General features: G+C 46.1%; 1 protein-coding gene across 1 annotated transcript in view; it reads right to left on the bottom strand.

Annotated features, from left to right (window-relative positions):
- The window catches only part of CTSC (cathepsin C), a 34733-nt gene extending 19167 nt beyond the window's left edge, over positions 1-15566 (bottom strand). Inside the window, exons 1-2 of the mRNA XM_088449046.1 lie at positions 15302-15566; positions 690-835 (exon numbers count right to left, since the gene is read on the bottom strand). Of these exons, the coding sequence (XP_088305172.1) occupies positions 690-835; positions 15302-15542 (387 nt within the window). The 5' untranslated portion in view covers positions 15543-15566. The remainder of the gene's footprint in view (positions 1-689; positions 836-15301) is intronic.
- Between the last annotated feature and the right edge of the window lie 216 nt (positions 15567-15782).

The raw sequence follows: 15782 nt of genomic DNA, 5'->3' as shown, positions 1-15782 counted from the left end.
AACCAGAATCGGTATGTAATGCCGGCAGCTGTTTAGCCGCCAGATTATATACCGACAGCAGAAGACCAAAAGGAGAAATATGCCGATGGGAGGTGGCAAGTACCCTAACCCTCCCCCTACTCTACGGGAGAAAAGCACTATATCAATATTATTCTTATGTCAAACTGACTGATCATGATCTCTCCTCACCTGTATTGGTTGCTCCAAGAACCCATGCTCCTTGGAGCTTCTGGCCTACTCTATATGTTGATACATCATTGATGATTACTGCCTTTATGTGATGTTATTGCTCACATGTGGCTTCATTTCTCTGCCCAATGCCCTCCTGTTACCTAGCGTACCCAGTGTTTGTTTAGGCCAATAAATAAAATGCATTAAAACACCCTACAGTAGAACCAGGCTCCAGGAGATGGATCACAAGTCTAGAACTAGTCTGCAAGAAAATTATGAAGTGAACACCCACAATGAAGCTCTGACAGCAAGGATTGTAGGAGCAGTTAGGACAACCAGATAATACAACTTCCAGTTAGCTTGACCTGTACTACAAGGGGTAATGTACTAATTAAACGCCTCCAATAGAGACCTTGCCTATGTGTAAAGAGTCATTTGTAAGTCAATTTCCTTATTCCTAGCTCTATACTTCCATATACTACAGCTGAACAGAAGCTGACAGACCAACACATACATACCTTGAAGAAGGCAAACCACTTATAGCCATTTATTGTTACTTCAAAACCTTGATTGTAGATTAAAGTAACAAATCCCACATTTCCAAAGTCGTCTTCTGTCGCATCAAGTTCCTTTACAGTGATTCTTAAGGTCTTCTCCACTGGACCTGTAAGAGCAGGGATTTGAGGTCTTCAGAAACCAAATACAAAAACAGGTAAAGTGAATTGAAAAGTTAGGTTAGTACTGCTGTGCAATTTTATCCAATTCCCTCATTCATGAGGCAGACACTTTTTTTTTTTTTTTTTAAATATCTAAAAGCAGTTGGGGTGTCAGATGGGTTGGGTATGAAATCCCAACGGTTGCATAGCCACTGGGTGTAGCGCCGAAGCCCAAACAAGAGGATCCCGACGGGGTAGGTAAGTCAGCCAATCCTACCCTTCTCCACACCCTAACCTCCCCCAGTGATGCCTTAACACCCCCCCCCCCCCCCCCCCCCAGCTAAGAGCTAACAGTAGCCGGCTTGCCTTTTTTCCGGGAAGCAGTCTGTCAGGATTCTGCTGTCAGGCTAAAGATAGGAGTCGGGATTTGGAAGCCTCTCTTTAGTCCAAAGTCGGGATTTAGACATTGGGATCTCGTCAGACGGCTTTCCCAGCCATCTGTATGTTGACTACATCCCGTGTCAGACCTTTGCTTTGAAATATATTGCAGATGCCAGATGCAGTGGTGTAGCTGCAGTCAGCAGTTGTTAGTCTATCATAACATACAGTCCCTTTGTACACAGATATTACCTACTTGCAACCATGTTTGCGTGAAAAAATATGAGATATGGTAAGAACTTACCCTAGTTATCTCTATTTCTACGAAGTCCATAGGGTTCCACAGGATACCTTGGGGTATAGGTGTGACGTCAGTCACCGGGCACCATAGAGTTAAGCTTTTCAGCCTCCCAGGATGCACTAGGGTCCCCCTCCTATACGCCGCCCCCGAGCCAAGGCACCTCAGTTAGTTATCAAGCCATAGGCCGAAGGAGGAGAAGGAAGAGAGAAAAAAAAAAAAAAAAAAGATCTGGACACATTCAAGAATCACATTCTCACCAGAGGGAGACGGAAAACCGGTGACCAGAGCAAAGCCCATCTGCAGCACAGGTGCAACAGGGCGGGAGTCTTGTGGAACCATATGGACTTCGTAGTAATAGAGATAACAAGGGCAAGTTCTTACCATCTCATATTTTCTACTTCAGGGTCCATAGGGTATCCACAGGATACCTTGGGGATGTCCCAAAGCAGTATCCTTTAAGGGTGGGGACGCTCCTGTGCAGAAAGGAGAATCCGCCGCCCGAAGGAAGCATCCTGAGAGGCGAAGGTGTCAAACCTGTAATACCTCACGAAAGTATGGACAGAAGACCACGTAGCAGCCTTGCAGATCTGGACTGCAGAGGCACCACGTCGAGCTGCCCACGAAGGACCAACAGACCTAGTGGAATGAGCCTTCATAGAAGGAGGAACCGGCAGGCCTTCATGAAGATAAGCTTCAGAAATAGCCATACGGATCCAGGCTGCCAAAGTTTGCTTTGAAGCAGGCCAACCCTTTTTATGGAAGCCAGAGGACAAACAAGGCGTCCGACTTCCTAAACGAAGAAGTGCGGTCAACATAAGTCCTTAAGGCCCGCACAACATCCAAAGAGGCCTCACCCACGGAAAGACCCGGTGAGTTAAAGGCCGGAACAACGATTTCCTCGTTAACATGAAACTGGGAAACAACTTTGGGAAGAAACTCGGGCCGAGTGCGGAGCACTGCCCTGTTCCCATGAAAAACCAAGAAAGGGGGTCTACAAGAAAGAGCCCCTAAATCAGAAACACGTCTGGCCGAAGCAATAGCCAGAAGGAAAACAGTCTTAGCTGTTAGCCATTTAAGATCCACTGAGCTCAGTGGTTCAAACGGCGGTCCTTGGAGAGCCCTCAGGACCACAGCCAAATCCCAAGGCGCCACAGGTGGAACAAAGGGTGGCTGAATGTGGAGAACACCTTGCATAAAGGTGCGCACATCCGGGATTGTAGCAATCCTACGGTGAAACCAGACAGATAGGGCCGAAACCTGTACCTTCAAAGAAGCAAGGCGAAGCCCATGATCTAGTCCCGCTTGCAGGAAGGCGAGAATCCGAGACATACGAAACTCCCGCAGTGCATAACCTCTTGGCCGACACCACTGGAAGAACATATGCCACACGCGATGGTATATCCTCGCGGAAGACGTTTTCCGAGCTCGCAACATGGTACGCACCACAGAGCTAGAAAACCCCCGGGACCTCAGCATGGCCGTCTCAACAGCCACGCCGTCAAAGACAGCAGAGTCAGGTCCGGGTGAAGACAAGGACCCTGAGACAGAAGGTCCGGTCGTAGCGGCAACCGCAGAGGACTGTCCACGGACAGACCCTGAAGGTCTGAGAACCAGTGCCGTCTGGGCCACGCGGGAGCTATCAACAGGAGCATCCCTCCTTCCTGTTTGAATTTCCGGATTACCCGTGGAAGAAGGGAGACCGGAGGGAACAGGTATGCGAACCGGAACGTCCACCGGACGGACAGAGCATCCACCAGAGACGCCCCTTCGTCTCTTGTGCGAGACCCATACACCGGCAACTTGTTGTTGTGCCGGGACGCCATGAGGTCGATCTCTGGAAGACCCCACCTGTCCACCAGCAGTTGAAATACGTCCGGGTGCAGGGACCATTCCCCCGGATGAACGTCCTGGCGACTTAGAAAGTCTGCCTCTCGATTTAGCACTCCCGGGATAAAGACCGCTGATATGGCCGGAAGATTGCGCTCCGCCCAAACCAGGATCCGAGAGACCTCAACGAGAGCCGCCCGACTTCGGGTTCCTCCTTGCCTGTTTATGTAGGCCACGGTGGTAGCGTTGTCCGACTGGACCTGCAACGGGTGACCCTGGAGAAACAGATGTGCCTGCTGGAGAGCATTGAAGACCGCACGGAGTTCCAAGATTTTTATTGGAAGCTCCGCTTCTGTCAGCGTCCACCTACCCTGGAACAAGTGTGGACCCGAAACTGCTCCCCAGCCCCGAAGACTGACGTCCGTTGTCAACAGGACCCAATTTGGAACCCAGAACGGACGTCCCTTGTTGAGGTGAGTCGTCTGTAACCACCAAGCAAGGGAAAGGCGAACCTCCGGGGTGAGCACAATCGTCTGGGACTTCAGAGACTGAGGCAGCCCGTTCCACTTGGACAGGATCAGGTGCTGCAGAGGTCTGGAGTGAAACTGGGCGAATTCCACCATGTCGAACACCGACACCATGGAGCCCAGTAACCTAATCGCCGAGTGTAGGGACAACCGGCGGCTGTGCAGACAACTGCGCACCCTTGACTGTAAAGCAGAGATCTTGTCCTCCGTCACGAAGATCCTCTGCTGCCCAGAGTCCAATAAGGCTCCCAGATGCAGAATCCTCCGAGACGGGATTAGAGTGGACTTCTGCCAGTTGATTAGCCAGCCGTGCCGTTGCAGCAGTGCAATGGTCAGGTCAAAGTGGCGTAACAGGAGCTCTGGAGATTCTGCCACCAATAACAGGTCGCCCAAGTACGGCAACATGCGGACTCCCTGCAGCCGCAGAGAAGCCGCCATGACCGCCATCACCTTGGTGAAAACCCGTGGTGCTGTCACCAGGCCAAAAGGTAACGCCCGAAACTGGAAGTGGTCGCTGCGGATTGCAAACCTGAGGAACTATTGATGGCGCAAAAGAATAGGGACATGCAGGTAAGCGTCCTGTATGTCCAATGACACCATGTAGTCCCCAGGTTCCAGCGCCAGAATGATGGACCGTAGGGACTCCATCCGAAACTTCGGGGCCCGCAAAGACTTGAGTGCTTTGAGGTTGAGAATCGGATGATATGACCCATTGGGTTTCTGTACCAAAAATAGATTTGAATAGAAACCCTAGCCCCTCTGGGAGAATGGAACAGGCACTATAACTCCAGCCTGGAGCATAGTGTGCAATACCTTCCGCAGCTCCGTAGCCTTGTTCCGGTCTGATGGTAGACCCGTGGTGAAGAAACGCGCCGGGGGTCTGTGCCGGAAGGAGAGGGCGTACCCGTGAGAGACCACCTCGAGAACCCAAGTGTCTGTCGTAGTGGCCGACCAACACTGGGCGAACTGCAGCAGGCGGCCTCCCACCCTGGGATCCCCCAAAGGGAGGCCCAGACAGTCAGGCCGCAGGGTTGTCATCTGGCTTGGGGGCCGGACGTCTGGTACTCCATGCCCGCTTCCGGGGCTTGGCCGATTTCTTAGGGCCAGCCTGTCGAGGAAACGACTGTGGTTTGGGCCTGCCCTGGGCCCTAGATGACCGAAAGGACGATGGTCCAGAACCAGAAGGAGCAGCGGCCGACGGGAGACAAGCCGATTTGGCTGCCGCCAGCGTGGCCACAATCTTATCCAGATCCGGACCGAAGAGAACTTCTCCGGTAAACGGCAACGCCTCCAGACCCTTTTTGGAATCTGCGTCCGCCTTCCAGGATCGCAGCCACAAGGTGCGACGAGCAGCCACCGCTGCTGAAGAAATTCTAGACACCAGAGTACTAATGTGTAGGGCTGCCTCGTTGATATAAGTGGCCGAATCACGGAGATTGCCAATCAACTCCACCTGTTCGGCCGGACAGTCGGAATCAAAAGAAGCCTCTAATGAATCCGCCCAGCGCTCCATCGCTCTGGCAACCCAGCAAATGGCCATAGCCGGCCGTGCTGTCCACCCCGCAAGGGAATAAGCGGACTTCAGGCAGATCTCCACCTTGCAGTCCGTAGCATCCTTAAGGGAGGACATGGATGGCATCGGCAATGTGGCACTATGGACAAGACGGGTCACATAAGAATCCACCTGTGGAGGGGATTCCCACTTTGCAAAATAATTATCCGCGAACGTATAAGCCACCGCCAGGCGTCTCTGCGGCTGGTATCTTTTGCCAGGCTGTTTCCACGCCTCCTCTAAATGGTCCACTAACTGACCCGAAAGAGTAAAGACTGGCATCGCCCTTCACATCTTTGAAAAAGGCATACTTAGATTTAGCCGCTGGGGGAACTTCGTCCTCAATCACCAAGGCTGTGCGGACCGCCCGAATAAGTCCAGGAATATATACCTTGGACTTTGCATCAGCGTCCTTACTGTGGAGAGGTTCCTGATCGTAAGGATCCAGAATCTCCCCATCATCAGACGTTCCCTCGTCATCCTCATAAGGAGCCGACAGACGCCACCGGCCGTTTATGCGGCCGCATCACAGACTCCCCTTGCAACACATCCGACAAGTGCTGTACAGAACTCGTCAGGGAGTTAACCCACGCTGGCTCCTGAGAAACCGGGAGCGGGGAAATAGGGAGACTGTGGGGTACCACCAATTGTCGTGGGAAACCCTGCATGGGTGACGACACCACAGACTGCTGGGACAAACCCATCGGTGTAAACGCGGGCTGCGGAGCTAACTGGCCCACTAAGGCTGTAAGCGCCTGAGCGAAACAAACCCAGGGCGGCTCCTGTACCGGTGCTGTAACCGTAAGCGGTCGCGCCATGGACAAACTGCCGGCAAAGGCCCTTCGCGCTACCCTCCCCCTCCGCTAACGGTACTTTACACGTAGTACACTGTAGCCGGAGAGGAAAATCACTTTCAGACATAATGGCACCAGGTATGTGACCCCTCTCACCAATTAAATAGTTAAAAGGCGAGAGACCACCCTGCAGCACCGCACCGCAAGGGCTTAGCAGAAAGAACAGGGACAGTAATAAAGCTGACAGTTTAGAAGAAAAGTTACAGGCAGCAGTGCTAGCACAGTCACATACAATGCAAAGAAAATCAATTCCTGCACTAACAGCGCTGATCACTCAACTACGCAGACACAGGGCCTGGTAGGACACAACGCTGCATACAGACCTGACCACAGAGGAGGAGAGGTATGCGGGGGGACCCAGACCACGATGCTTCCGTCCAGCGCTTCCAGCAGCGTTCACCATGCGTCCAGAAGAAGATGGCCGCCGAGGAGCAGAGAGGAGGCTGGCCTGAGGGAGGAGCGCTGCCACAGGACCAGTCGGCAGCGTGCAGAGAGGGCTGTGTGCAGCGGGGGAGGCGCCGGCTGTGAGACAGGGAAGGCGCGCTGCCCTGGCATGCATTTAACCCCTGGGACGCCACAGTGCTACCGCTCTGCTGCGGTCCGCTGTCCCAGGGGGTAGTGGAAGCGCAGGTTGGTCGCCTGGCTCCACGCTGCAGCCAGTCCCCAGGGAGTCCCCTGCCTGGGGACTCAGGACCATGTGATCAGCGGGGACCCACCGCGGGACCCCGCTGCTTACCTTTGTCCCCCTTAAATCTGGCCATGGTCCGGAACATCTGGGGTCACCGCTAGCTGTGACCCGAGATGCTCACCAGCATCCCCGGATCGGTACCGGCGGGGGTGTAGGGAAGACAGCATGGACGTCAGGACTGACTGTCCATGCTGTACATCCAGATGTGCAGCCACAGCTGCATAGGAGAAAGCTTCAGGGGCTCTTCTAGCCCCCACTCCGGCTGGGCACCAAACTAAACTGAGGTGCCTTGGCTCGGGGGCGGGGTATAGGAGGGGGACCCTAGTGCATCCTGGGAGGCTGAAAAGCTTAACTCTATGGTGCCCGGCGACTGACGTCACACCTATACCCCAAGGTATCCTGTGGATACCCTATGGACCCTGCAGTAGAAATACATATATTTTTTTTTTAGTGGAGGGTTCAAACTGCTAATGACAAGCAGGTCCCTAGTGCTGACAAGATCTAGTATGTGCAGCCATCCCTCATCTCCCACAAGTGATCCCAGCTTTCCCAGGCATCTCTCAATATCTGTCTGTCCAGGTCTGCATGCATTTGCACGGACACCCCTTATTGTAAGAGTCCTTCACCAGAATGCCTGTCACAAGCCACAATCCCCCCCCCCCAGCAGCAACATATTTGCCTAGGAAAGTAAACAAGTCTGCAGACTCAATGGAGTTAAATTTGACAAAGTGACATTGAAAAAAGCAGAACTATAGACGTTCCAAACTCCAGAAAAGAACCTATCTCCCCCTCCCCCAATTGCACAGAATCCTCACGTCATTGCCAATACTTGGAGGGAGTATTGTCCTTTATTTATATGGCGCCACAATGGTTCTGAGGCACCTTACATACTACAAGAACAAACCATATGCACATAACAGAAACGAAAGTGACATACAATACAGAACAGTGCAGATCATGGTCAGTTTATAAACGCTGCTGTATCAGCCGTCATAATACTCAATAGGCAGCAGGATGACAGAACCCAAAGGTTAGGTGCCGTTGTTAGGCAGTATGGTGGTAGTAGAAATTTACCTGCAATGCGTGATATATATATTTTATTTCCAAAGAACACTGTGCAGGTCTCCTTGTTTATGTTTATAGCCCTTTTTTGGGTTTTAAATTGGAGTCCCGGTACAGCATAACAGAATGAGGATGTTGTTCCTCGGAGCACCATTTTCTGGAGGATCTACCTTTCCCTATTGGACTGGCCCCATCTTACCTCCTGGCATCCGGAGCTGTGTGGTGGTGTGGCAGGTCTTAACAGTGCTGCAGCTGCGATCTTCCCGGTGTGAGTCTGGCTGGTGCTAGACACTCGCGCTATGGATGACATCACTCAGGGATCTCTTGAGAGGCACAGGGAAGCACTTCTATCTCCAACGCATTTCGTATCACACTGGATATTTTTTCAAGGATGATACAATGTTCAAAGGAGGCCGTATTTATTTAAAATCAAATGGCAAAAAACTTTATTGTTGTTGTTAAAAATGAACACATAGGTCCGGAAGTTGAAAACATTTTTGGTGGTAACCGCATGGTTCTATTTACATGCATTGTTTTATAGTGTGAGTGAAATAAATGAATGTGGTGCAAATATTCTCAGGAGCTTCAATATAGTAATAATTAGTGTATTTGGTTTATTAAGAAAAGGTTTACAAATATAAAACTTTTAGAGGGTGAAAAATTACGGAGAAAGGACGTGAGGAGTTGTGAAAGAGTGGTTTAAAATATCTCAACTATTAATATTCTATTCTAAAAAAAAAAAAAACTCTTAAGATCTCAATGTTTTTATTTTTAGAATAGAATATTAATTGTTTGAAAGATATATTTTAAACTACGCTTTCGCACATTCTCCTGTCCATTCTCCAGAATTTTTTACACTCTAATAATAATTTTTGAGACACAATGCAATCTTTACATAAACTTTATATATAAATACAAAACTCTTAGATACATATATATATATATATACACACACAAAATTTTATATATATATATATATATATATACACACACACACACACACACACATATATATATATATATATATATATATATATCACACACACAATATATATATGTATGTGTGTGTGTGTGTATATATATATATATCTAAGAGTTTTGTATTTATATATAAAGTTTATGTAAAGATTGCATTGTGTCTCAAAAATTATTATTAGAGTGTAAAAAATTCTGGAGAATGGACAGGAGAATGTGCGAAAGTGTAGTTTAAAATATATCTTTCAAACAATTAATATTCTATTCTAAAAATAAAAACATTGAGATCTTAAGAGTTTTTTTTTTAGAATAGAATATTAATAGTTGAGATATTTTAAACCACTCTTTCACAACTCCTCATGTCCATTCTCCGTAATTTTTCACCCTCTAAAAGTTTTATATTTGTAAACCTTTTCTTAATAAACCAAATACACTAATTATTACTATATTGAAGCTCCTGAGAATATTTGCACCACATTCATTTATTTCACTCACACTATAAAGCAATGCATGTAAATAGAACCATGCGGTTACCACCAAAAATGTTTTCAACTTCCGGACCTATGTGTTCATTTTTAACAACAACAATAAAGTTTTTTGCCATTTGATTTTAAATAAATACGGCCTCCTTTGAACATTGTATCATCCTTGAAAAAATATCCAGTGTGATACGAAATGCGTTGGAGATAGAAGTGCTTCTCCAGAAAATTTAGCTCTGAGGAACAACATTCAGTTATGCTGTACCGGGACTCTAATTTAAAACCCAAAAAAGGGCTATAAACAAGCAAGGAGACCAGCACAGTTTCCTTTGGAAAATATCGGCTTTTAAGAGTTTATTTTTTGTAATATATATATATATATATATATATATATATATATATATATATATATATATATATATATATATATATATATATATATATATATATATATATATATTTAATACACGCATTGCAGATACATTTTTATATAGTATTCTAACTAGCGCTCGTTTCACATATAATATCCGATTACTACCTTAAACTGAGCCGCTTTAAATCTACACAGAGCGCAGATAATTCAATTTATTTTCCATTCAGTATGGTAGTAGAAGCAAGGGAAGGGAAAAGCATACGAGGGAAGAGGGCCCTGCTCGTGAGAGCTTACAGTCAAAAGGAGGCAGCAGACAGGGGGAGCACATTTAAGGAGGCGATATCCTTTAGAGATCTGAGCCATCCCTACGCCTGTCACCAACAGACCCTGTTGCTGAGAGTCCAGCAGGAAATCATGATGAATGGGCATCACAAGTAATTCTGCTTAAGTATAACAAACTTTGATAAAAGCAGACGTTATCCCTACAAGATATTGTCGCCCGATCATACTCTGCTTTTATCTACTGTATGTCAGAATTGTTGTACCCGATTGTTTCTAGTAAATTTTAATATAGTAATTAGTAAAAATGTTATGTTATTCAGCAATATATCTTATATATAAGCATGCCCCTGAAAAAGTATTCTCTTTTTGGACGGTTTAGTTTTTGACTAAAGGGAGCATCAACTACATAACTCAAAATTCACTATAAAGGGAACACTAAATGCATTAATTTTGTTGGTTCTTTTATCTATAGGGTTAAATAACCTTTTGGACCTGTCAGTGCCTTCTCTTTTCCCTGTATAGATCCTATCTTGCATATTTAGCATCACTGGAGACTAAGGGGTTCATTTAATAGACAGCGATTAGCCCGTAATTTAAAAAGGAAAAACAAGGGTGGTTTTGCCGCTTACATTCTGCTATAAAACTAAGGGCGAAGTTGCTGAAATCTCACAGCTGCCTGCAAATCACAGGCTATTATTACATTAACCCCAAGGTCTAATGTCTTTCTTGTGTCTTCCAAGCTAGATTCTCTGCCAGCTTTATGTTTGGCAGACAGAGGCACTGAATTCATTAATTCAGTTTGGAACCACAGCTGAACAGCCCCTAAAGGTTAAACTCAGTGCTCAGGATCCCAAACAGTGCATGTTTTCCAGGTCTCCTCACAGAATCACAAGTGAAATAATTAGCTCCATCTGTGGATGTTTTAAAGTGTCTGAGTAATAAATACACCTGCGCACCTGCTGGGTGACCTGGAAAAAGTGAACTCTGTTGGGTCCTGAGGACAGAGTTTGAGAACCACTGCACTAGAACAGTGGTTCTTAAACTTGGTCCTCAGGACCCCACACAGGTCACGTTTTCCAGGTCACCCAGCAGGAGCACAGGTGTAGTCATTACTCACTGACATTTTAAAAGATCCACAGGTGGAGCAAATTACTACACTTGTGATTCTGTGGAGGAGACCTGGAAAAATGCACTGTGTGGGGTCCTGAGGACAGAGTTTGAGAACCTGTGCACAAAAACATCCTCTCATTCATCCTGTGGTTCAATTTGACCTACTGTAATCCAAGACTCAGTAGATCCTACTTTATAGCCCTTCTGAGACTATGGGGTTTATGCAATAGGATCAGAGTTGTGTGAAGCAGCATGATTCTAGAGATCTTGGCTGTGGTATGAAAGCGGCTTAAATCTGCAGCCAAGATCGACTAAACCATGCTAACCCACAGAACTAGGACCCTATTACATAAACCAGTCTCAGTTTTTTGACCTACAGAAACTTTTGCAGGCTCCCAGAGTCTATTAGAGGCTGGATTATTGCAGGCATAGGTACCAATGGATTGAAGGGCCGCCCTTTACGATATGTGCAGCCACTATCAGAGCAATAGCTAAAGGCGTTCCTTTACAAGCCGATATGCATGGTGCTCGGCAGTCTCAGCTTGGACCTTTGTTAAACACTGGAGACCAATTAATCTGCAGAAGATCAAATGATATTTTGCTGGAAACTGACCTGTAAACTTCATTTGTTATATAGAGAATAGGATTGCTGCCTAGATACAGCCCCTACGCTGCCCTGCAATTAGGAGAAATGTTAACTAAAGTAATTTGTCTCTTTCAGTCAAGCACAAAGGATCAGAAGAGGCTTCAGGCAACATAGCCTACAGGTACAAAGACAACCTTACATTGGCCGTTTCACTTCTTTAGTTCCCAATTTCAGTTTTTAGTAACCGTTTTCAGTTACAGTCATAGAAGCAAAGTACTAGTGTTACTTCTCTATCACAGCGGTTCTTTATGGCAATCTGATGATCTCTCTCACCTATTTCAGTTATCACAAACAGTAAACATTGGCAATAATTCACAAAACACTTGTGCCTTCTTCCCTGCTTTAGGGTGTTCTCATGTACTCTATGTAGACAAACACAAAACAAAAAACAAAAACATGACTTTTTTTTTCAAGATAGATAGCCGTATTCAATATGAGCTGAGATATTTTTTCGCGGCCCAGACTTTCCGCCTACTTCGCCTGTTTGGCCGGCAGAAAAGTACCACACGCGTGCACGCTTAACCCCGTATTCAATATGAAAGTATGCGAAAACGGGACCCGACGAAACAAACAGGCGGAAAGTGCTGTCAGATTTGGGGAAATCAGTCTGGCACCCCCCAAAAGATGCTCTGACATGGGGGGTTCACTATGATACCCCCCCGATTTGGCTTGCTGAAGGCATTTTGGGTTTTTAAACTGGCTCAATAGCTGTTAAATAGTGTTTTTCAATACATGGTGCAGAATAGCATTCAGGAGTATTTTTTTTCTGAAAATAACTATTACCAGCAAATTTGGGGTACTTGAAAATGTGGGTCTGCATATTTAAAAGTTGCTAAAGTGTACTTTTAAATATCGTGAAAAATCCACCTTCTGCAAGCACCTGCAATAAAAAAACCACTTGGGGCATACTTTGGGACCCCACTCCCAGAGACAAGTCCGCTAGTTTTTAACTTTGTACCGCAAAGACGGCTTTTCGCTCCAAATTGAATACAGGCCATAGTCTCATCAGTAAGCGCCCCCTCTAAAAAAAAAAAAAATAAATGTCACATGTAAGCAGAATCATCTGAGTACAGGACACTAGCTCAAAGTGCTTAGACAAGGTAGTAAAATTTCTCACTCCCCCCCACCTTAAGTGCTTTCTGGAAGAATTGCTGTATGACCCACCACATGTTGCTAGGCAGCCATCCATCCAATTCCCTGCAACAACTGAGGTTTTATAATAGCAATAAATCATCGATGGCAAATCTTTTAGGAATCGATTGATGTGATCGGCAGCAGAAGGTTGATGGCTGTTGGCACTATGGTCTGTATGATGGGAACTGTTGATTGTTCAACTATCGATTGGCTTTTAACCATTTGGAGTAAAACTATTGATAGTTTTACTCCAAATGGTTAAAAGCCATTGATAGTGGAATGGTCAACCCTAGTTTGCCTGCCATAGCTCCATGCAGACTACTTTATACTCCTGCACAACACAATTATCTTGGGACCTTCCCAACATTGAATAAAAGATTCTTAAGAGTGGGAGGTAAATTTAATAGGCTGCAGTTTTGAGGTATCAGCAAGACACAACCAAGACTGTCCGATGTTTTAAAGTAGCAGTCTTATTAGGAAAAACAAGGTTAATTATGTCTATTATAATACTGCCACTTTAAAACATCGGGCACTCTCACACGTGACTCAACTATAAACATTTACCTCCCCTAGTCTGATTCTGATCTCAAACAAGTCTCTGGGGAGGGGAATTTTTTTATTTACATTTGTTTTTTTAACAATTTCCCATTAATTCTTAATACACTAACGATAGCCCTAAGGCACCTCATTGTGGCATAAACCAATAGATGTGCCCTAAGATGATCACAAGTACCAAGTGATTTAAGCTCATTTCTGCTTTATGGCCATATTGATGTGTTGGATATTAACTAGTGTAACACTCATTTGAAATGCCTTCCGATATATTACAGACAGGTAAGCGGATAAGTTTAAGCAAACTTTTTTGTTAAAAGAATTAATAAAACTAAGGGTTAAGGTGCGTACACGTAACGATTTTTTGAACGGTTTAACTATAACGACGTCGTTAAATAGTTTAACAAATCGTAAATTTTTTGGGGTGAACGATGAACGATAATTGTTCAAGCGCACTCCCGTTTGTAGTTGGTCGTCCAGTCTGACTGGATAACATATCGATTTTCATTCAGAAAATAATTCATGTTGTACAGAATGAATGATGAACAATGTCCATTCACTGTGTGCATGATTAATAAAATAGTTTCTGAAAATCGTTCACAAAATCGTTCATTTAGTAACCAACGATCTTTGTAAACAATTTTAGTTCACTTTTTCAAGGGAAAATCTGAACGAAAATTGTTGGTTACTAAAATCGTTACGTGTGTATGCAGCTTAACATGCCGCCCTTCTGAAGTATGTGTCAGGTGGCACATCGTTTGATAAGGCAACAGGCTAATTTTCAGGCGTACTGGCTTGTGAAGACGGGTTTCTGCTCCGTACTCTCCTGCCATATTGCGAAATGAGGTTTGCAAATAGTGCACGTGTAGTGGTCTTTCAAACAAGTACAAATATGGGTAGGGACTCCTAAGTATCCAAGTACATCAGCCATGCTATAGTTAACCCTTAATGTCTGGTACCACAGCACCCAACTTCCTAAACAATGTAGAGTGCCTAGCTCAATATACAGAAAAACAATGTGTGAGCAAGTGTTACAGTGTAGGGTGGCACTTTATAAAGTATGGGGGCTATTGATACAATGTGGGTCTATGAAGTTATTAGAATTCTCTAACTGCAGAGCAACATTCAGTCCTACAAAAGTAACAGTTCTACTACAAAACAATATCCATTACAGCATTGGGGATATATTACATGGTATCCGACACCACATTATATAGAGCATGAAAGCAAAACTACAAGAGATGAGGATACAACCTGAGCAGACCTCACTAGTCTATTTGCCGTGGCTGGAGATAAAGTACCAACCAGCCACCTCCTACAACTCATTTTTCAAACCTAGCCTACAACATGGCAGTTAGGAGCCGATTGGCTGGTACCTTATCTCCATCCAAAAATTTGTAAATAGACCCCTAGATGCCCCTAGCCAGTACCTCAGGCATCTCTTGCACACACCACTGCTGCTGCAGAACCTCTTCAGCAACACAACTTTCAGCTAAGCCAAGTTATGTACTGCCATACCCCCTCACCAGCAGTAACCTGCAGGGGGGAGGTGGGGGGCGCTTTACCAAAACTTATACAACTACAAGCGAGTGTGCCAGGCATCCTGACCCGCAGAGCTTGCGCTCTAAAATACACCAGGTCGACAGGGAGGGAGGTGGCCTCAGGTAACCCAGGGTCAGTACCAGGACAGCGTGCACAGGATGGGTGGGGGTGTGCATGTGCGACCCTGCTCACCCAGCGCGGAGCAGTTGATGTCCTTGCCCCGGGCCCCGCTTTTGCTCGGGCTGACATGGAACTCCCAGGTCCCCTGCAGGTCCGGGAAGGAGCAGTTGGCCGGGGTGTCAGCAGCCGCCGGGCGGCTCCAGGCAGCCAGCAGCGCCAGCACCGAGCACAGCAGCAGCTCCGCCTTCGCCATCATCAACCGACCGACACCGCGTGTGTGTGTGATACGGGAAGGGGATCTAGCTGTTACCATACACTTATACGGTGTGCCGTGGTCACATGACGCTGGCGGCGGGGGCGGGTCACGTGATGGGAGTCACATGTCTCTGTGTGTGTTTGCTGGCTGTATTGTAGGCTGGAGGAGGCGGGGAATTATTACTGGGGGAGATGTAGATAAATAGTTTTGGCTAACTTGAACGTGACTTGTTTAAATGATTAAATAGAAGTTACATTTCCAATTTGTCTCTTCATTTATCTTATAGCAGACAGTCCT

Source organism: Taudactylus pleione, unplaced genomic scaffold (genome assembly GCF_031769625.1).
Source record: "Taudactylus pleione unplaced genomic scaffold, aTauple2 ptg000478l, whole genome shotgun sequence".
NCBI classification, from domain to species: Eukaryota; Metazoa; Chordata; class Amphibia; order Anura; family Myobatrachidae; genus Taudactylus; species Taudactylus pleione.
This window is presented reverse-complemented; position numbering and strand designations above follow the sequence as displayed.